Source organism: Cibotium barometz, chromosome 17 (genome assembly GCF_041138505.1).
Source record: "Cibotium barometz isolate CiBa-2024 chromosome 17, ASM4113850v1, whole genome shotgun sequence".
Lineage (NCBI taxonomy): Eukaryota > Viridiplantae > Streptophyta > Polypodiopsida > Cyatheales > Cibotiaceae > Cibotium > Cibotium barometz.
Genome location: NC_141062.1, coordinates 20594896 through 20618506, shown reverse-complemented (window position 1 = coordinate 20618506; position 23611 = coordinate 20594896). Strand labels below are relative to the sequence as shown.

The window sequence follows — 23611 nt, the reverse complement described above, 5'->3', positions numbered from 1 at the left end:
CATGAATAGACTAAATCTAGACGCCGAATGTTATATGAACTGTTATAAGCAAACTCTAAATGCGACAGATACTCCTCATAATTGGATTGGCTTTTGCTAACATATGCTCGAAGCATATCTTCGAACACTTGGTTATCCTTTTCTGTCTGACAACTACGGATGGTGTGTCATACTCATACTCAGAGTAGTTTCTAACCTTTTGAAGAATTCACTCCGAAAGTGGATATTGAATTTCCTATCTTAATCAGAGACTATATCTATGGGCAGGCCATATAGTTTGTAGAGATGCTCGATAAACAAACTAGCTAACTCAGGTGTTTTGACCGTCTTCTTAATAGCTATAAACTTGACCATCTTAGTCAATCTGTCAACCACTACCCAAACCGAATCATTTCCTTGATTCATTTGCGTTGGACGAGTGATGAAATCCATGGAAATACTCTCCCATTTCCCTCTAGGAATATCCAATGGTTGTAGTAAACCTCCAACCTTGAGGCGCTCATGCTTATTGACCTTGGATGTTCTTGAACAAACTAGGCTAATAAAATTGTCGTTTGACTAGTGCATAGGCAAATAACCTAGCAAGGGACCCCCTAGAGATGTCAATCTTTTCCTCATCAATGTCATCAGTTTCAGAGGATACACTCCGTATTTCTCCTCGTCAAAGAGATTGTTGGTGGAGTGGTCATACTCATCATCATTAGCCTTTGAGGGCTGATCGCCCCCAAATTAAGTGTCGTCCACCATCGCTAGGATGGACCTACGGGGTCATCTTCGGACAAGGCAATGTCGTGAGCTATGTCAACACAGGAGTCTATTTGGGCTCTCGCAAGCTCAAAGGCAATAATCCTATCTCAATCCAGCGGGAAGAGATAGCTTGACTCATGCAGTCAAGTTTGGCCCTGGTAGGCCTGAAACGAAGGAAAGCATCCCAAAGAAACCCTCTAAACCACCACACAGTTGGTGACCTACCCTCGCTCATGATTGGAATCTAGATTTTACTAGATCTTGTTCTTTTTATTTATATTTTTGTAGATAGTGAAATAAATGTAGAAAAGAATGATAAGTAATAAATAAAAATAGGGCAAGTTGATGGAAAGTAGTCACCCAATCCCGTAGAGTGTGCAGACTATTGAACTTGGCAAAATCCATGGTGAAGCTTTGCGGTGTCATTGGGGCAAGCTCCTAGGCTCTGTAGCGAGAGTACTCAAAGGGACGACCTGCGCACTATGGTGCGGTCACGCGATCGATGTCGATATCGAGGAAAAGGAGCACCCCGGCACGACGCACTATTGTGGGGAGGTGCAACACCGACGCGGTGCAAGATGGAGAGAATCTGGCAAAAAGAATCTGGCTATTATAGCTGCGGGTGGCCGTCGACTCGTGGCTGACGATTGTGCAGCCCCTCCATAGCAAGCAAATGAATGAGTTTACTATCCTCGCGCTGGCTGGGGGTATGCGTCATTTTTGTTGACGTCGACGTTGTTGCCATTTATTGAGTTTGGCATAGCTGCTTTTGTCCTTGCCCGCCTTGCCTTGCTCGCTGTTGTCCCACGCAGCCCTCTTTAGTATGCCGGCCAGCCTTGGTGCTACCTAAGAGGTCTGCACCTCTCCCGCGTAGATTGTGCTGTAGAGAGCAAACGAGAGAGAGAGTATGGTGCCTTTTTTCTCCCCCGAGTATGGTTGCAGTTAAGAGCACGTAAGAGAGAGATAAGATGGTGGCAGCGGTTGAGGTGCATGAGCGTGCTCCCTCCTTCCTCCTCCTCCTCCACTCAAGCTTCCATCATTCCTCTCCCCCTTGTCGTGCTGCTCCACACACAAAAAAAGATAAGGTCCTTCCAATGATTGGACCCCAAATGATTAAGGTGGGTCCAACCCCTGTTCACGCGGGTTGGTACCTCGCTCTGATACCAATGTTATACTCACGTAACTGGTGTGGCAACGACACTTGTGGAGGAGGAGATGAGGCTATGGATCACCATCCAGCTTGAGAGAGAATGGGGATAGCATCCCCATTGCCGAGAATGTATAAGGGTCTTCCTGCCCACACATGCCCAGCTGCCCATGGATCTCTGTCCCATGCGCCCTCACTCCTGAACCCTAGCTCGCTTGCCGTCCATGCTCTTGTGGATGGGCTCGAGCCTCCTATAGCTGCTATGAGCTACGTAACACAAGGATGTGAAGGGAGTGTCCAAACAAAGGGCCTTATGTGTATAGCCAAACCTTCATAGAAAAGATCAAAGGGGAGCTTAATAAGCTCATAGATACAAATTTGATTATTGAAATTGAGCATACTGAATCAGTGTCTCCCATTGTAGTTGTACCCAAAAATAATGGCAAACTTTTTCTTTGCAAAACTTGAGAAAGGTCAATGCATCTACCCTCTCCCTATCATAGATCCTGTGCTCAAATGAGTAGTAGGTAAGGCAGAATATAGCTTTTTAGATGCTTTTTCCTGCGATAGCCATGTCTCAATACACCCTGTAGATTGGCACAAGACATCATTCACCATTGAGTGGGAAGCGTTTGCTTACAAGGTTATGCCTTTTGGCTTGACTAATGCTCATGTAACTTTTCAAAGATTGATGTGTCATGCTTTCAAGGAATACCTAAGGGTTTTTCTTGAAATCTTCATGGATGCCTTGTGCATACACTGAACTAAGTGCGTTAAGCATATAGCTCACTTGAAAATAAATCTTTCAAAAGTGCCACCTTTATTGCATATGTCTAAACTTTGAGAAATGCAAACTCATGGTAAGCCCGGCCAAGATATTAGGACATATTGTGTCCCGAAATGGCATTACAACGGTGACTAATGCATACACTCGACTAAGTATATAGCCTACTTTAAAAAAATCTTTCAAAAGTGTCGCCTTTATTGAATCTATCCTTTTAGTGTGGGCTGGCTATTTTGGATTTCTTACCGAGGAAATTGTTTGAACGTAACAATTGACATTACAAAGCTGAGTGTGAGAGGAGAGAGAGGGGAGGCCACAAGGGGAATTTTTCACGTTAAAATGACAATGAATTTCAATTGCTTGTAGATGGATTATTGTTTGCACTCCTCTCTTTAGAATTAAGAAGAGAGAGAGAGACTTAAGCAAGTGTCCAAGAAGACACCCAATTCCTTGGAAACCAAAGTGTTAAAAATAATTCAGCGTTGATTGTAATTCGCAAGCAAGAGTCTCAGGCTTCTCAGCATAGCAAACTGTACTATGTGTTTAGAGGCTTCTAAGTTTCCTTGAAAATTCCCAAAAAAAAAACGTTGAGTCAATGAATTTTCTTTGAAAATTCTAAAACACATTGACTTTCGAGAGAAGAGACACGATGATGATGTGGAGAAGGAGTCGTGAAATGTTGTAGCGAGGGTACTATAGTTGGCTGGAACAACTGGTGTATTTGTTATGGAGGAGACACTATTAAATTACCACTTTCCTTTCTCTTTCTCTCACTTGTTTCCTTTCTCTTTCTCTCACTTGTTTCCTCCTCTTCTCGCATTCTCACTATGCAGTTATCAAGCTTCTCTATCTTATGTGGTGCTTGATGTGATGAGAATTTTGTCAGTTCTTCTTCTTCTTCTGGTTAATTTAGAAGCCACGCAATCTTCAAACTATTATTTCTCTCTAGAAACTCTACACAAAGAAGCAAATTTGAAGCACCCTCTCTTTCTTTCTCTCTAAAATGCAATAAAAAAAGGATAATCACCTAAGCTTATCCACTAGTGGAAAAAAAGAACGTGAACATCTTGTCCTAACCCTTTTTTCATAACTAGGCTCTAATTACCCAAAAAGTCCTAATTAATTAAACTAGCTCATTTCCTAAGAGTCGTCTAGTCCTAGGGACCCTAATACCAAACAAGGGCATTTCATAGTAGCAAAAGTATTTAGTCCATGATTTGGGCAAGAAATTAGTACTACTAAGGATTAATGTATACATAAAAGATACTCAAACTCAAATTTATATTAGTCTTGTAAGATTACTTTTGTAGCTTTTTAAGAGTTTTAGAAAAAATTCATTTCTTTTCTATGATATTGTCTCAAAGAAATTCCTAGCGAGGAAATACTCTCAACATAAGATATTAGTGGAAAAAATATGTATCAAGTGTAAAAAATTTTAAAAACATAGTTCTTCATCGTCGTGATTATTTGTAAGAAAGTTATAATTTTAAAAGTTTACGTTCAAAATACCTTAAATAGTATTTTGAGCTCTACAAATGCAATTAAAAAAACTAACTATATGAATATAAGCCATGTACCTTTTATCAATAAAAGACGCGCGTTTTATACAAGTCTCCTTGAAGATAAGGTTATTAATATATTTTTATACTATTTCAGTAAGTTTAAAAATGTTTTTTTTTCCAAAACTTTTACGATAGGCGAATGCTTCCTCCACAAGCGCTCTCAAGTAGTTTCAAGGAAATTCTAAGTATTTTTTAAAAAAAAATCATAAATGGGCCTTGAGTCGATTATTTTGTGGCTCAAATATAAGACTTGATAAGCCAAGTAAATATTTTATACCTCCATTGAGCTTACATGGCACAAAAGAGAAATCCAAATCATGTTGTCCAAGAAGACAACCCATTCCTTGGAAACCAGAGTGTTAACAACAATTCAGCACAATGTAATTCGCACGGGGTGGCCATATGATGCAAGTAAGAATCTCAGGCTTCTCAGCACTCTGTGTTTAGAAGTTTCCTTGGAAAAAAGAAAAGAAAAAAAACGTTGTCAGTGAATTTTCTTCGAAAATTCTAAAAAACATAGACTTTCGAGAGAAGAGACACGATGATGTGGAAAAGGAGTCGTCGTGAGCCCACCTAATTAGAATGGGAGTCAGTGAATTTTCTTCGAAAATTCCTTTAAAACACCAGACTTTCGAGAGAGAAGAGACACGATGATGTGAAAAAGGAGTCGTGAGCCGACCTAATTATTGATGGTGATCGACCCGACCGCTTATTAAAAAGAAGGGCATCATCGGTAGCCTTCTCACACACATAATTTACTCGCCTCTCTACACATCATCATCATCTTCTGTAGCCTCTCAAAATATCACCAGTTCAAGTTCCACTTCATAGCATTCATTCTCTATGGAGCCTAGCGAAACATACGACTGGGTCCCTGCCTGCTCTTTCCAGCCCATGCTGCATCCCGAGTACGAGATCATCAAAGCGGAGTGCGACCCCTGGATCCTGGCCACTGCGGCGCCCGCTTCCCCTGAAGCTGCCCAGTTCCTTCGTGACTGCTTGCTTCCTTTCTTCTGCAGCGTCAGCTATGCCCAATGCGCAGCGCAGCGGTTAGTTCCGATCACCAAGTTGGTGAGCTGGTTCTTCCTCACTGACACCGATGATGACAATCTCTCTATTCGTGGCTGTGCCACTGATCATGTCTGGCAACCACGCCGCAACCTCATCCTCGCATGCTTTGCTGGCCAAACCCTCGATCTTCACCTCTCAGCTGCTGCGGACAGCACCGTAGAAGCAGTCTCGGAAACCCGCAATATCCAAAAAGGGCTTGCTGCCCTGCATGACATCTGGAAGGACATCTCCAGAGACATGCCTCTCAAAATGCAGTCTCGCTTCCTGCAGGCCACCAGACGCTACGTTGATGCCAACATGATCCAAGCTCGATTCCGGAGCACTGGGCGCGTTCCAGGTGTCGACGAGTACGTCAAAGTGATACGCCGGCCCGCTTCGTTAGTTCCGTCATGCCTCATCCTGCTGGAATACGGCCTCCACATCGAGCTGGACGAGGAGACGCTAGAAAGCGAGCTGCTGCTGCAGCTGCACGACGCAGTGGTGGATCATGTAGCGCTGTACAATGATCTGTTCTCTTTTGAAGCTGAGGTGAGCCATGGGGACTACTTCAACCTGCCATCTGTGATCTTCCGGGCACGCGAGGCCGCGCCAGGGTTCACTTTTGCGGACGCGGTGTGGGAGGCTGTGCACATGGTGGAGGAGGTGGACAAGCTGAGTGCGCAGCTGATGGCCGAGGCCCAGAAGTCAAGCCTCGTAGAGAAGCCTGGAGTGGAAGCCTACCTGCGGGGGCTGGGACTATTAATGGCAGGCAACGTGAAATGGTCTTACCAGACAGCCCGCTACTCGCACACCTGCTCCCCACAAGGCGTCGTGCTTCCGCTGTGCTGCAGAGCAGGTGGCCTCTCCTCCATCTTAAGAAAAAGAAGTTGCCTATTCAACTGAATGATTCTTCTCAGATCTATTTGGCTTTGCAGTAAGCTGCTCTGATTAATAATGAGACGTCCCCTTATCAATTTTAGCAATGGGTGGGCTAATGCAAGGCATGTTTTAACTAAAGCTGCACTCGCTAAAGCTAATAAAGCAAGGATTTTATCCAAAATGCATTTTTGTTGTTGACCCTAAAGTTTTCTTCTCCTCACTTAAAATTAAGATATATAAGGATGCTATTTCCTCTTTTTTGGATCTTTGTTGTTTTGCTCACAAACCTTGATCAAATGGCTAGGTATCTGCTGAATTTCTTTCTTTGGTTCTACCATTGGCCGTCGTCGTGAGAGGATGTATGTAATGAGAGATGGATTAATGAAGATAGGTTGCTTGGATTTGTTCCTTCTATAGTTAGCCAGGAGGAGGTTAGTTGGGTAGAGAGAGCTTGTACTAAGGAGAAGTGTTCTGTTGCTCTGAAGAGCATCCATGGGTAGGGAAAAGTCCCCTTGCTAGGATGGGCTTTCTTTTGAGTTTTCTTTTTCACTTCTAGAGGGTTAGCTATTCAAATTTTTAAAGGGCGGTGTGGTGCCTAGGGGGTAATTCAAAGTACATGTAACATAGCACATGGTATTTTTTTATTAGGTTGACTTACATTGCATATTGGCATGTAGGAGGGGATTAACAAAATAGTAGTTTAATGTAAATCATACATGTATACGTAGACCTACATAGGAAGGCGAGAAATAAAATATCACGACATGTATACATGTAAGAGGTGTATAAAAAATGTAAAAATGAACAAATAAGGGTAGTGGAAATACATGTTGGCTCAAACGCGATTATGTAGGTTTTATAGAGTGACCCACTCGGGGTGTGGTGGATCCTACCATTACAAAGGGTAACTAACACAACACAAACTCAACTAGAGTCAATTCTTCACTTATAGCCTTGCCTTCAAAAGATCTCCATCCAGACAACATAGAATTGAACCAAAACCATAGAAGAACTCTTTAACTCCACACAACTTGGTTCTTTGTGTATTTTCAGAAGACTATGCAACACGCAACAAACCTTGAGACTAGGAGTTGAGCACATAAATGAAAAAAACAACAACAGACCAAAAGAGCTCTCACACAAATGACCACCAAAGAAACCAACTATACATTCTCAACCTCCAACAAGATCAACAATAACTATATAATCTGTAGCCATAGCTTGCAGGCTTCAATTGGCAAATACAACTGGGAAATGCTTGCGAACAATCCTTAATCTGGTCCAAGTTCCAACAATGATGCACTGTGAGGTTTTGGGATACAATCTCCCACACAGAACCCTCAACCACTCCTGCAATCCCCTTGCTTTGGACACATCTAAGTCTTCTCAACAATCTCCCAGCACCTTCTACACAGAACAAGCCCACAGATAGCTAACCAGCTTCACAATAAACTTCACAACCAAACACTAGCTCTCTCAGCAATCTCTTCTTCAACACACAAAAGCTTCCACAATCCTCTCTACATTGCTCTCTCAATCCAAAAGAAAACTCGCTGATGCTCTATCTCCATGCATACCCCTTGGGGGGTTCATCTAAAAATATGTAAATGTAGCGCGTAAGTTCATCAGAAGGGCTATATTAATTCAAAAAAGTTATAGAATTATATTTATAGGAGGGGTTTTTTAAACCAATTTTGAAAGTTTATGAAGAAAAAAAAGTCATTTTATTGATAAAAGTATGTAAGTGTAAGGGGTTTTTTAAATACCCCATTAAATGCACGTGATACACAAAATTTCCTAGAGGTGAACCCCCCCAAGGCATACCCTCACCTGCTCTACCTAATTCTATCAGCTATTCACCATGCAACAGTCCTAACAGTAGCTTATTACAACTAGCTACAAATGCACAGCTATTCATGCAAGAATCCTTAACCATGCCCAATTTATTATTTTCTTCTCTTGGGATTGGGGTGATAATCTCCATTGAGCATGTCCCTTTGGCCACAAAAAATCCTATCAACGCGATTGCAAGAAACCTTCTCTTGATCCCACTTGCACTCCTATTTCCTCCTCTTCCTTACATCAGCATTTTTAGTAGTATTTTTGCAGCGTCTTTGAAAGGAAAATGTCAAGGTTATTAACATTGCTCAGCACCAAAAAAATGCTGCTAAAACGCTGTGAGCAGTGTTCCTAGCACGCGAGAAAACACTACTACATTATTGTAAAAAAAAACGATGTTCAGTAGCATGGCCTACAAAAAGTAATACCGCTTCTTTTGTCGCTGTGTTGTTTTTATCTTTTGAATGTCCTAAACTTGGTACTTTGAGTTTTTTGTAGGTTTATGTCTAATCTATCACTTCTACCTCTCCTACCCTATCCTCCTCAAGCTCAAGCAATGTGTGTCTTCTCTTTTTCTTCATCTCCTACAGAAACAAGCTTTCCATGAAAGCTTTCTTGTGCTTAATTCCCTTCTCTTTCCTCTCGTTTAAGTTTTCTTTTCTTCTTTTTACTTTCTAATTGAATCTTAGCTCTAACCCTAGATTCTACATAGAAACCCTAATAAAGAGCTCTCCATCAAAGCTCTTTATTAGGGTTTCTATGTAGAATCTAGAGTTAGGGTTAAGCTTCAATGAGAAGGGAAAAAAAGATTCAATAAGTTTTCTATTATGGACGGGAAGCCAGGTCCTCCACACTTCACCAAGAGCTTCCCACCATCACCTCTGGCATCTCCGACCACTCAGGAGATCAAGTAGCTCAAGGTCAAAGATCCCAAGGTGAGTCCTTGGTGCTCGCTATATAGCTCGTAAGGTAATCTTCGAAATAATTGTCCCACCAAGAAATATTTCTCATTTTTCTCAAAGGTAGGCCATGAGGACAAGGAGTGTTACTACCTCAAGGTAGGCCATGAGGACAAGGAGTGTTACTACCTCAAGGGACTTCGTCTTATGCAACAACTACTTAAGCAGGGTGCCACCCCACTTAATCCCTTCACCAAAGACTACATGGTGACCCCAACCAGAAGTGCTTCAACTTCTTCCCAAGCCCCTAACCACCAACCAAACCCAACACCCTTCTTGAACCCTCAATCAACTGGAGGAGCTACCCCCCAATAACAAGCTTATATTAACCCTGTCACCACTGGTCCCTCCTACTTAACTGCCCCACACACCCTTTCCTCCCCCATGGTTACTTTTGTACAAACCCCTCCACCGCCCGAGACCACATCATCTCAACAGGGAGCTCAAGTAGCCATGGTAACATACAGCAATAACCCTCATCCCGAAGAAGTAGCCCTAACATAAAACCCCATGCCTATGCAAATTTAATATCAAGCAGGCACTCTCCCAACCTATCAGTCATACCTCCCATTCGTGTTGGTCCCATAAACACCCCAAGTCTATCAAAACCACCCTTGGTGGTCTATGTGGTAGCTCCTCCAATACCTCTGGCCATTAACAACACGTATGGGGCTCAGCCTAACTAAAGGTTTGCCAATCACCGTCCTTCCAACAACCCCACCCGGCCTCTTATATGCTACCATTGTAGGGGGAGAAACCACATGCAAGCTTAATGCATTGTACTTGAGGGCTCAGCCCCATGCCTCCATTACCTAGAGAGCCAAGACCACATGCAAGCTTAATGCATTGTACTTGAGGGCTCAGCCCCATGCCTCCATTACCTAGAGAGCCAAGACCACTACACCCAGGATTGTCCTAGAACCCCACTGGTTAACATGGTGGAAGCTATGGTGCCACCTCTCACTGCTGGCACTCCAATTGTGATAGTGGTGCCACCTCCCATTGGCACTCCAATAGTGGCGGCCGTCACCCGATCCCAAGGACCGCCAAAGTCAACAACTCCTCTCCCTGATGGTGGAGTACCTACCCATCCATTGTGGAACAAGCTTTAAGGAGGCAGTGGAGGAATTCATTCAAACACCATCCATGGAGAAGGAAGCGGTGCCTACCTTAGTCATTGCCCAAACCACCACATCTTCAAAGGTAGATGAGGAGTCTACCCAACCCAAGTTTAGTAATTTAAGTTGGGAGGAAAAGTTGGCAGGAGCAAATGTGGAAATCACCCTTCCTTAAATATGTGGTTTGAGCCAGAAAATAAGAGAGCAAATGATAGGCTTAGTCTAGCATTGGATGGAACCGATGGCAACTAGGGGGGAAGCCACATCTAGTAGTAGTGGGCGATAACCCAGGAGGCAGCAAGAAAGGATATAACTCACTATCCCAGGAGTGGCCGATCCACTGAAGCCCAAGGGTGACAAGCTCCCTGGGAGGGACTCAAATTAGAGGGGCCATTGTGGATGGTGGTTCTAGTGTTAATATCATGCCTGAAGCTACTAGGAAAGTCTTGGGTCTCCGAATTACTGAGCGAGCTCCCTTTGCCATCCGAGTGATAGAACAAAGAGAAGTGATGCCCGTGGGACCAGTCAAGCAAGTTTCGATCAGTTTTGAGGGATTAGTATGCGAAACGACTTTTGTGGTGTTAGACCTACCACCAACTCGAGGGGCCTATAGCTTGCTCATCGAAAGGCCTTGGTTGAGGGCAGCCCAGGTAATCCATGATTGGGGCCGAGACAACTTGCATATCCCTAACCCGGGGGGGACAATGACCTTGCCCTTGGAAAAAGGCCCCGATGAGAGTGCAAGGGGCACTGCCCTACATGACATGACTCTCATTTGGGAGGAAGGACCCAGTGTGGTGACAAGGAAGAGCGGGAGGAATGGAAAGAATTACTAGTGGAGGAGTCTTGGGATCCATTCGACTTAGAAGGAGAGGTGGCAGAACCTCTATGGAATTGGTTAAATTCCTATTGGTTCCAGTGCAATATGATGGACATAGTGGAGTTGGATCTAGACCCCATTCAAGAGGTGTCCCAAGAAGAAGAGCTCTTAGAAGAAGAAGCAGCAGCATGGGATTGGACAGAATCTTTGCTCACTCTAGCCTCCTTCTTTGCCTCAGTGTCTCAACACATAAATAGATAGAGGTCATAGGTCTAGGGGAACTATAGTTTTCCCGACAACCTTGAAAGAAGGTCTCTCACAAGAGGAGTCAGCAAAGGTGCCTATAACCCCTCCCAGACTTACCCACAAGGAGAGGTAAGCAGAGTGCCTCAAGACTAGGCAAGAAGCCTTGCCAATAGAAGAGATACCCACAATGGGCTCGATAGAGGAACACATTGGTGATTTCCCTTTAGTCAGCACCCTAGCCCATGATCCCTTATCTCTTCATCAAGCAGCACTCGGCATTGCTCTTCTTCCACCCACCACTTACCATAAGGAGGTGAGAGAGCTGAACCTAGGGATATCAGAGATACCATGTCCCATCTTAGTGGCAGCTTGGGTCTCGGGAGGACCCTTCCACTCTTTAGAGAATCACCAAATTTTTCATAGATCACCAAGATGTGTTTGCATGGACCTACAAGGATCTGCCAGAGATAGATCCAACCATTTGCACTCACATCATTTCACTAAAAGAAGGTAGTCCGCCAGTTAGCAAGGGCATCTACCGCATGGATCCCAACTATTTAGAAGTGGTGAAGAAAGAGCTAGACAAGATGGAAGAGGTAGGTATCATCGTTCCCATTGAGCACTCCGAATGGTTGTCACCTATAGTTGTGATTCCAAAAAAGAATACCAACAAGATCATGATCTGTGTAGACTTCAGACTCCTCAATTAGTGCGCTTTGGAAGATATGGCCAGCCACCATGGGTGGTGGTTCGAGCGGAACGCCTACCTCAACTCACTCCAGTGTTCATGAAGTGCCACGTATCAGGTCTTCATCTCCCAAAAAAAAATCCCCCTCTTAGGTTTCTTTTTCCCTATTTCTTTTACAAGAGACCAAAAAAAAAAGAAATCTCTCTCTCACCCACCCCCCTCATTGACCAAGCTCTCACCTGTCACCCACCCTTTCCCTCTCTCTTCTCCCCTCAACTCTCCTCACCGACCAACCCAACCTCCCCTTCTCACACCGATCAAGTAAACAAAAAAATCCCCTTTTGTATTTTTTTTCTATATAAAAAATCCCCCCTTTGTATTTGTGTTTCTTTCCAAAAAAAACCCTCCCTCAGTGGCACAAACATGTGGATCTTCACCTCTACGCTTGGCAGCCTGGTCCAGCCATTCTATAGTAGTCTGCTTGCTTTTAAGTAAGGGGTCTCTCATGTGTGCAACGACCACAAGATCTGGTGGTGTAAGCGGTTGTGGTTTTGGAAGAACACCATTGCATTTTGCAGCACTTGGAGGATCATCCAAATGTGTTAAAGAGATTTTGGCATGGTGTGCAACTAGGTTGCAGAGAAACTCTCAAGGGAACACCCCTTCTTGATCACTATGATGTACCATAACATAGCATGTGCAGCTCTTCTTAGTCCTTTGACTGCTGCAGAGCCCTTGGTATGGCCATCTCCGTGGAAGTTTATGAGAAGTCTTGACCCTGAAGCAAAAGTTATGTTGGAGGCTACCTTGGCACATGCTAATGATGCTTGGGAGAAGCAGACCTTTTCTATTAATGAGAAGCGGATCTTTTATGTACTGGCCATGGCTAGGTTTCATTTTGTATCTTTGTATGCCTGGACTTTGTGCCCGAAGTTTTACCCGGATGAAGTGGTCAGTGATTATTGTTAAGATTGGTTTTGTGCTTTGGTTGATATCACAGTAACCTTCTTGCTCGATGCTTTGCCCGGGGGATGATAGTGGTAATATAGGCAACAATGGCTTGCTAGATCAAGTTGCCCAGGAGCTCTTAGAAATTGTTTACTGGATGAAGTGCCTAGGAGCCCTTAGCTCAATACTTTTTTCTACAGCTCTCTTGTTGGATGAAGTTTCCCAAGAGCCTAGTTGATTCATTTTTATTTATTCTATATCTCTCCAGAAGGTTTTCCTGGAAGGATAATTGTATGAAGTATGCTTGGGAGCTTGCTTGCCGGATGTTTTTCCCAGAGGCTAGCTTGCCAAAGAACCACCTGTTTTTTCTATTTTTATGTGGCATTCAACGAGATGGTGAATTGAGTAGTAGTGGGCGGCCTGTGGATGGGAAGTCACGTCCTCCACTCTCCACCAAGAGCTTCCCACCATCACCTTCGGCATCTGTAAACTGCTCTGACCACCGATGTGCTCCGACCGCTCCAACCCATCACTGCCAGTGCCCTGTGACTGCTCCAACTGCCGGTGCCCTCCGACGGCTCTGACCGCTATTATCGCTGGTACCCTTCATCATCTTTGACCACCCGCACCACCGATGCCCTTCGATCGCTCCAACCGTCGATGCCCTTCGATATCTCCAATGTGCATGGTCAACTCCGATGGCACTCATGGAGGCAACACCCCTCTCCTTTCCCCGACGAGGGATAGCAAAATCCTCTTGAGCACCATCTTTCTTTTCCCGACAAAAGATTTTTCTTCTATACTACATGATGAGGGTTGGGACTTCACGGAGGAGGACACCCGTGGAGGAGATAAGGGGAGCACTCTCTCTGCAGGAGGGGAGACACATACACACTATCTTAGACAAACTCTCTCTTGTAGAACATTCATTGTAGCACATTCTAGAAGGAGATTCTTTCTTGTATCACATTCACTCTAGCACATTCAGCTAGTACATTCGGCAGAGAGCACATTCTCTAGTGTATTACAGTCTCTGTGTGCAGCATAGTCTCTCTTGTATAATTCTTATCTATAGTTGGTATACAGTGTTGTTCTATGTTGATGTTTTGTCTATCTCTCTATGTGAGTGAGGTGTGTGAGTGGTCAGTGGTGGGTATGGTGTGAGTGAGAGGCTTGTAGTAGGGATACTATGGTGCTAGGTGGTGGTCGGAGAGCACGGTAGACAGTGTAGAGCATAGGTCTTGCATGTCTAGCCAGTGAGGCGGACTCATCCTTTGCAAGTATACTTCCTTGAGAGGATCCACACTCCCTTTTCCCTAGCCCTAGTGTTTGTGTTGGTAGTCCTTGACGAGTTCCCTAGCAAGTACCGATGGAGTCATCCACATCTATGTTATGCAAAAGCTTTTATTAAGATTTCTATTAAGATTAGGGTTTTGTATATACTCTCTATCAGGCTAAGATTATGGTTATTAATACTTTTTTTTCTTAATTTGCTTTGATTTTGTAGGTTATCAACAATACAAGGCTCATAAGGTAAGAGATCTCTTTATTGTTTATTTTGTCTCTTATGCTTTTACATGTTATAGGGTTTGTAAGCTTTAGGGCTTCTAAGATTAGGGTTTGTTATTTTTTCCATGCTCTACGGATATTATTTTGAGAGCTATGCTTATCTCAAAAGGTGGCCATATTCCTCAGCCTCATGCATGAGGCTAGGACATAAAGCTTATGCATGAGGCTAGTGCATAAGCCTCATGCATGAGATTTATGCATTAGACATATGCAGCATAAGCCTCATGCTGCATAATGGCAATACATAAGCTTTCACTACAAGAGAATCAGACGTCAAAATATGCGTCAAAATACACATGTAAAATGTAGTCGAAATATGCGTCGAAATAACAGTTGAAATTTTTTATTTTTTAAAATTGAATTATATATAATATTTGCTAGTTCCCATTCTTGGGTGTGATTTAGCCTTCTCTTTCTATCTCTTGGCAAGCATATGTGTCTATGAGAGAGAGAGAGAGAGAGAGAGCTAGAGAGAGAGATGATCAAAGAGAAAAAGAGATAAAGAGAGAGAGAGAGAGAGGGGGGGAGCCGAGGGAGAGAGGAGGGTATAACTTCCATCACGCTCTTTGAAGGAGAAAAAATGCTAGCTCCTCCTCCTCGCCACTAAGGTGCAATTTAGAAAGTGCTCTATTTTACAATGAAATTAAAGTTCATCATCAACTTGCTCATCCTCAACGAGATCCATGGCTCCAAATAAATCTATTTCTAGAAATACTCCATCATTGTTGTCAATTGGTGGAACCGGTTGTCTTGTAGTAGTAGAAGGTAATTCATCCATGATGTCATCCTCTTCTAGCTCTAGCATGAGAGCTATCGATGCATCATGATCATACTGAGCTTGAGTTTGTTCTTCTTTTAGATTATCTCTAGTGTCTATTTCTCGTTCAAGATGTATTTTCTCAATGAGTACACCTTCATCTGATCCTAATCCCGTGTGAGCCTCACCTACTTCCTCAACTAGTATGTCTTCTTCATGTTATTCAATAGGTGCTAGTGGTGTATGCTCAACCATCACATGATCTGGGGGGAGTTCCTCAGTATCTAGCAAACAGTCAACTGCTATTTTCACCTCATCAAATATTTGTTTTCCACGTGGATTTATTTGGATCACAAACAACCATTTATGATCTGTTGGTTCTTCCACAAAGATGACTTGCTCACAGTGCCCTGGTAGCACAAATGTGTCCCTTTGGTCAGTCCATATCTTTGTGCAATCTACTTGAAGAAATCCACACTTGTCTTTGCGTACAGTTACTTGCGTCCCTTGAGTTACCAACTTGAACCATTTCACATCAAAAATGAACATATCAAACTTTTTGAATCCAACCTTGATAATATCTTGAATTGAATCCAACCTTGATAATATCTTGGATTGTTACACAATAATCTAGCATGCCTACTTCAGTATTGCCATCACTTGCAATTGAACGATTTTCTTGCATGAAATTAGCCTTCACACCACAATTAAATGTTGTGCTCTTTTTATCTATTTCATGCAATGCTACATCCATTGTTCTCACAAGGCCTTTCCCTTGTGGTTCTTCCCCAACTAGTCAATCATCTTCTTCTTGTGTCCATAATCTTGGCATATCGGGATCAGACGTACTGAGAAATTGAGTTATATATACAAGTGATTCTTGAACAAGACATCCCACTGCCATACTACCTTCAAGGACGAGCTCTTTGACGAACCCCAGCCACAACAATTTCATCAACCACATGAACTAGCAAGTGCAATTGAATGGTTAAAATACTTGTTGGAAAGTATTTCTCAGCCATTGTAACAGCTAATGTGTCTCTACTAATCTCTTTCCTTGATATCCAACATACCACTGCACCAATTTTGTAAATTGTTGCTCTAATGTCATCGTTGAGGCAATCCTTGATGGCTATAGGAAGATGAATTGCAGGAATATGTGCCAATCATGACTCTTCAAGCCACTAAGCTCATTGTCCTTTGTAAATGCTCCCTTCAAGAAATACATGCATCCTATAGGGGTACGAAACTCACGAATGCACTTCTTTACACACCGTTGCTCATCCTTTGTCATGACCCAAAGGTGCCTTTGGTAGCTTCACCTTTCCATCTGCTCTATTTTGGGCCCATAAGTGGTGCATGAATTGAACCTCTTGTAAATCATCTCATTGTGCCTTGCTCTCCTTTGCTCCTGTGATGGTTTTTCGAAGCACCTCGGCTATATTCTTGAAAATGTGCATTGGGTCAAGAAGATAAATAAAACAACATATTCAAAAAACACAAAGCAATGCAAATTTACAAATATCAAAGCTCACCTTTCGTCGGCCAATCTTGATTCTTTCTTCTTGGACATCTTGAAATCCTAGAATGAGCAAATGCTCCCGAACATCTCCTAATCTCCATTCATTGCTTACATTCACCACCTTAATTGAACCATCATGGAAGAGTCACAGATAAATCTATGGGTGTATCCACACCCTCACTTGATTGCAAGGGAACCCACTCCCCATTCTTCTTCACCCATCGTCCATAGAAGAATCGAATGGATAAGCTCTGACGAGTCTTCAAGTATCAAAAGGTCACACTTGAAGGCACCACTTTACATGAGTAGATGTCACCTTTGTGTAACCCCTCCACAATATTCCGCAAATACCCAAGACATTGTCAATTTGTTCAATTTGCGATTTCTTGCAAATGAACATTGTTGGGGTGGGTTGTGGAGAAAGCTTAGAGAACATAAATACAAATAGATGGATTGGGGTAAACCATCCAAGCTCCACAGAATTAGAGGCCTTAGAGAATTTTAAGGAGGAGTGTATGTGAGAATACATCTTGTTTTTGAAAGCATTAACACTCCACCTATCCGAAACTGGCCACTCTAAACTATGTAAAGAGTCCACATGGATCTCCTCAAGGCTACCATATTCTGTAGGCCAAGAAGGGACTTTGTAGAGTAAGAGTGTGTGTAAAAGAATATATTTTTGTTGAAGAGGGCTCTATGATTCTCACCTAGAAACATTAGCTCACCTATTGTACTATGAAAAGCACTAAACACACCAATGGGGCTTCTCAAAGGTTGTTCTTCAATATAGCTTGATGGGAAAGTGTTTACAACCCACATACCAGAATTAGTAAAATAAAACAAGCCATTTCCAAATAAAATTACAACCACATACTTACAATTGCAAGGGAGTCTATTCCTCTCCATGGAAGGAGGAAGATACATATCTATAGCCATGTAGACATGTTGTATTATTACCTTGATTTCTCCATTCTTATCCTTCTTGAAATGAAGAATCCTTCCCTTCCAATGGTGTTCCAAAACATATCTATAGCCATGTAGACATGTTGTATTATTACCTTGATTTCTCCATTCTTATCCTTCTTGAAATGAAGAATTCTTCCCTTCCAATGGTGTTCCAAAACACCATGGTTAAGAACTTGATGTGGACATGTGGCACTTGGTTGCATATAAACCCAATATTTCACCCTAAATGGATGCCCGATCCACTCACCTTCATCATTTGTAGTGTTGTAGAGAAGGTACTCAAAGATGAAATCACTTGGTCTCTTACTAGAGGTAGGCATAATGAGATGTATTGGTTGACCTGTTGGAAATCAGGATGGTGACATTTATGACCAGTTATTCCTTCCGCAGGTGGAGGAAGTCACCATGTCCACACAAGAGGGGGGTATACAACAATTATCACAGATGAAAGCTGGAAGATTTCGACATACAACCAGACTAGAGAAAAGAGTTCCTCACAATCCTAGAATACAGTGAATATATGTGTGTGTCACCAACTCAATGAGTTGATCCCTTGTACATGCCCTTAAAGAGAAGATGGACCCCTTTGGAGTTTCAAGAGGCCAAGCAGCGGGATTCACATGTCTGTTATAACTTTCCCATCTTCATGCTAGCCACATTTACAGACATAAGAGAACAAAGGAAGAAAATGCTAAATTGGATACAAGCATGGCGCCGTATCTCGGACCTGGCGATAGTTGCCAGCGTTCGATTCTTAGAATTTCTCCTGGTCTTGATCGATCAACCCAAGCAACGGGATGATGGGTATGATGCCAAGCAGCTGTAATTTGGCATGAATCAAGGATCCTCTAAAAGAGGCATGATGTTGTATTATCATCGCCTAAGTTGTCTTCCTACCTATATGCATGTCACATTCGAGGACATGGTCGACACCGGGTTTTGGAGATCACACTCGGCATTCCGAAGAACCCTAAAAAGCTTCAATCATGTCATAACTTCTACTATCACACGAGTTATGACCAGGTCTTTCGACCTCGGTAACAAGTTCTAAGGACAGAACCTACATCAGGTAGGGGGGATTAATCCACTCCAGTGGTTGCAAAATCAATGGAATAAGTAAAGAGTGTTAAAGAGAGAAATCTAGAGAGAGTGTGTGAAAGTTAGAGAGAGACAGAGAGAGAGTTGGCTAGTTTGAGAGAAATAGAGACAATTAGAGAGTATAGGAGAGTTGGCTAGTTTGAGAGAAATAGAGACAGTTAGAGAGTATAGGAGAGTTTGAGAGACTTAAAGAGAGAATGAGAGAGAGAGAGAGAGAGAGAGAGAGAGAGAGAGAGAGATACTATTACAAGAAAAAAAAGAAGAAGAAAAAAAAGAAAATCACAAGGGAAACTTTTCACGTTAATGATGACAAGGAGTTTCAATTACGTGTAGATGGATTCGTCTCTTTAGAATTAAGAAAAGAGAGAGAGACTTGAGCAAGTGTCCAAAAACACACCCAATTCCTTGGAAACCACAGTGTTAAAAATAATTCATCCCTGATTAGAATTCGCACGGGGTGGCCAGAATCTCATGCTTGTAATGAGCATAGCAAAATGTACTGTGTGTTTAGAGGCTTATTATCTTCCTTGAAAATTTAAAAAAAAACGTAGAGTCTATGAATTTTGAGAGAAGAGACATGATGATGATGTGGAAAAGGAGTCGTGAGCTGTGATGGGAAGTCAATGAATTTTCTTTGAAAATTCTAAAAAACATAAGACTTTTGAGCGAAGAGGCATGATGATGTGGAAAAGGAGTCGACCTAATTATTAAAAACAGCAGCTCGCCGGTCGCTTATTATCATCAAACACATCATCATCTATACCCTTCTCACACACATCATCATCTATAGCCTTCTCACACACATCATCATCACTAGCTCACACGGTTCACTTCATAGCATTCATTCTCCTGCCTTCTCTTTCCAGCCCATGCTGGATCCCGAGTATGAGATCATCAAAGCAGCGTGCGATGCATGGATCTTGGCGTTTGTGGCGCCCTCTTCCCTTCAAGCTAATAAAGCAAGGATTTTATCCAAAATGCATTTTTTGTTGTTGACCCTTTTTAAAAAAATTTATCCTCACTTAAAATTAAGATATCTAAGGATGTCACTTTCCCCTTTTTTGGATCTTTGTTGTTTTGCTAACAAACCCTGATCAAATGGCTAGATATCTGCTGAATTTCTTTCTTTGGTTCTACCATTGGCCATTGTGAGCATGTATGTAATGAGAGATGGATTGATCAAGATAGGTTGCTTGGATTTATACCTTTTATAGTTAGCCAGGAGGAGGCTACTTGGGTAGAGAGAGCTTCTACTAAGGAGAAGTGTTCTGTTGATCTGAAGAGCATGGGTAGGGAAAAGTCCCCTTGCTAGGATGGGCTTTCGTTTGACATTTTTTTTTCACTTCTATAGGGTTACATATTCAAACTTGTAAAGGGTGGTGTGGTGCCTAAGGAGTAATTAAAAGTACATGTAACATAGCACACTAGGGCAAGGAAGGGTATTTTTCTACTAGGTGGACTTACATTGCATATGCATGTAGGAGGGAATTAACAAAATAGTAGTTTAATGCAAATAATACATGTATACAAAGACCTACATAGGAAGGCCAAAAATAAAATATCACAACATGTATACATGTAAGAGTTTTATAAAAAATTATCTCAAAAAATGTAAAAATTAACAAATAAGGGTAGTTGAAATAGATGTTGACTCAAACGTGATTATTTAGGTTTTATAGAGTGACCCACTTGGGGTGTTGTTGATCCTACCATTACAAGGGGCCTTGTCACATTGATCCTAAACAACCTGCTTGCTTTCTTCCTAAACATTGGAGACCTATTACTATGTTGCATGTACTGTGTGTAAGGTGGTTGCTAAAGCTAGTTCTTCCAGGCTTATAGCTCTTCTACAAAAGTATGTCACTCCTCATCAACATGGTTTTTTTAAAGTAAGGTCTATATATGATGACATTTTAGTTGCGATGGTGAAAGGTCTATATATTTAAAAGTCAAAATTATTGCTTATTTAGGAAGACAATAGTTTTTGCCTATCATCTTGGGTAGGGGAAGTGATTCCTCAAGGCCATATTGTCACGCATCTGGGAGCTCCTTTGGGGGTACACATTTCTAAAGGTCGATTGGGTATTGGATAAGATTAACTGGGTGGCTTTGTTGTGGTTTTTGCCCCTAAAAAGATGGGATTTTGGGAAATTTTTAATGCTCCTAAGCATTCCATTGGGTATTGGATAAGATTAACTGCGTGGCTTTGTTATGGTTTTTGCCCCTAAAAAGATGGGATTTTGGGAAATTTTTAATGCTCCTAAGCATTCCATTGCTATGCATGCTAAATTTTTTTGGCTCTAACCAAGCAAGAAAAGTGTTGGTCTTGGATTTTGAATTTGGATTTGTTCATACTGGGGGTCAATTAGAAGAAGCACTCAAAATGGCATCATAAATTGGTATCTGATGCTTAGTTAAAGTTATTTGGGGCACAGTTCTCAATGGCCTTTGTTAATATTTGCAAGCAAACTACTATGACTTTATCCTAGGAGGGTGCTTCAAGGTACAATGGGAATGCTTTACTTATGTTATCAATTTGGTGGTCTGCTTTTCTTGCTCAATTGCCTTCTTGTTGAAATATTAAGATGGCCAACTTTTTGAATAATAAAGGCTTGTTATGTTTGGAGATTTATAGAATGCTACCAAATCTGATTGGTTCTCTCTACAAAAGCTTAACAATAGTCTTGTAATTGAGTCACAAAAGTGGTTCACAAAATTGGCTTAGGACAATTTTATGTAATTCTTACATAACTTTATTATATGATTACAAAATTTCTTAGGTGTTCTTTTTAGATAAATAGACAAAATGGGGTATTAATTTTGCTTTAAAAATCCAAAAATACACTTTTCAAAAAATGGCTAAATCACAAAAAACAGCATCAAGTAATGGAACTTGAGGGGTTTGAAAATGCTAACAATTTTTACGTAAGCATTATAACACTTCTATAAATATTGTATACAAATGGTTGGATTTTAGCCTTCTTAAAAATTATTTGAGGTGTTTTGTATATGAACATTTTGAGCATTTGAGCCAAATGACCCTAAAAGATGGCAATATAAGCATAAATAATCTCACCCTTTTGGAGCCCATTATTTTTTTCAACTCGTATCTGGTCTTCGGCATATTTCCTTAAAAGGGTCTTATTTATAATGTTCCAACTATAAAGGGAAAATTTATTTGGAAAAGTCTGTAAAAGCCACAAAAATGGCTTTTCTCTCTGTAAGACTAGTGTTAAAGGTAGCTATAAACTTAAGGCCTAGTAGCCTTCCACTACTATCTGAGGTGTTAGCTAGATGTGCTGCTGAGTGGACGGTCCCTTTGACCACAAATGAAAATGAAAAATATTTGTTTTCAAATTGAAGGTGGTCCCTGAGTTCTTCCTTCTGGGATCCCTCTTCAAGAAAGACTACATGAAGTTACTAGACTAGCAGAGGTGGGTGACTAGGTTTAATGGTCTTTGGAATAAAGCTTAGTCTCCTGCTTTTTGGACCTGTATGTTATCTGATGGGGCTGGGTTGCTAAAATGACTTGTGGCATATAATTTTTTCATTTGGAAAGTACTGGTGGGTGCTCTCCCTTTGGGAGCTAAGCTAGAAAAAATGGGGCTATCTTTTGGTATTTTTTTTCGGTGCAAAGCAAGCTTGGAATCTAATCAACATTTATTTCTTAGCTTTTGCACCAGGTTGATCAAAAATGTTATTTAAGTACCGAATTAATAAATTTAATTTGGTTCTAAGTGTGTATTTAGGGTTAACTAAACATTAAAAGCGATTTTTGTATTTATAGAGATAACATTTGCTAAAATATATTTGGTTGACTAGAAATGCTAATGTATGTGACTCATATTACTTGTATGTGCCTACACTTAAGGAATTTGGAATGCACCATATGATCTGTCTAATTTGAAATGCTAATGTATTTGACTCATATTACACTTAAGAAATTTGGAATACACTATATGATTTGTCTAATTTAGTAGAATCAAGAAACTTAAATTCATTTACTTGGAGAGCTATGTCTAGGAGGGTGCAGTCACTAGCCAAGTGGTAAGAAGCTCTCCTTGTGCATTATTGTTTTCAGGGCATCTTAGGCATATTAGAATAGTTGGATTGATTCATTGTGCAATATGTAGTGCAACATGATTTTCGAGTTCCTCTGTTTATGTTTTAGGATGTGGGCCTTTCTCGAGTTTTGTTGTTGGGATGTTGATGGGAATGTGTAGTATTGGCCAAAGGAAGATCTTGATTTGGAGAGAAGCTTTGAGTTTTTTACTTCTTAGTTGGTGGAGAGTTGGTGGAGGTATTCTGGGTGCATTCTAAGGAGGAGGTTTTCATTCCCTGGCTAGACTCTAAGCTTCCTTCCCCATCTACGGGACGAGGCTAGTAGGAGCATGTCCTGAGCTATCCTCAGAACAGGCTGACATCATTAATATAGGATGGCACCTAGTGCAAGGGCTGATCAAGGGGAAACTTCAGTAGAGCATTGGGCTGCAAACTGTGGTCTACAATCACAGTCATCTCGTGTACTTAAAATACAATTGTAACACCTTGTGTGACTCTCTGGTGCAAGGGCTAATCAAGGGGAAACTTCAACAAAGCATTGGGCTGCGAACTGTGGTCTACAATCACCGTCGTCATCTCGTTAACTAAAATTACAGTTGTAACACCTTGTTCTTGTATGTATTAGAAATAAGTAGTTCTAGGGCTATTGTGTGTGCTGTGTGTTCAATTCGTTTATATCTTCTTTCTCTACTTTTAAAACCCTAGCACATAGGCACAAGAGCTCTACATGCATCATCAACGATTGTTTCTTATGGGTGCATCTCTTTTTTGTGCATGAATGCGAACTTCTGAGGTTGAAGCATATCTAAGTTTGTAAAGATTGTGTTTGCACCATGATACGAATGTAGGA

At 41.6% G+C, this 23611-nt stretch overlaps 1 protein-coding gene across 1 annotated transcript; it reads left to right on the top strand.

Annotated features, from left to right (window-relative positions):
- The first annotated feature begins 5083 nt into the window (after window positions 1–5083).
- Window positions 5084–6193, top strand: LOC147629761 (microbial Terpene synthase-like protein 13). Its single transcript, XM_086810976.1, has one exon. It carries the CDS (start codon window positions 5084–5086, stop codon window positions 6191–6193), a length of 1110 nt encoding a protein of 369 aa, XP_086667102.1.
- Window positions 6194–23611: the final 17418 nt, after the last annotated feature.

Coding starts and splice junctions, on each gene's coding strand:
- LOC147629761 (XM_086810976.1), top strand. CDS start 5,084: ATGGAGCCTAGCGAAACATACGACTGGGTCCCTGCCTGCTCTTTCCAG.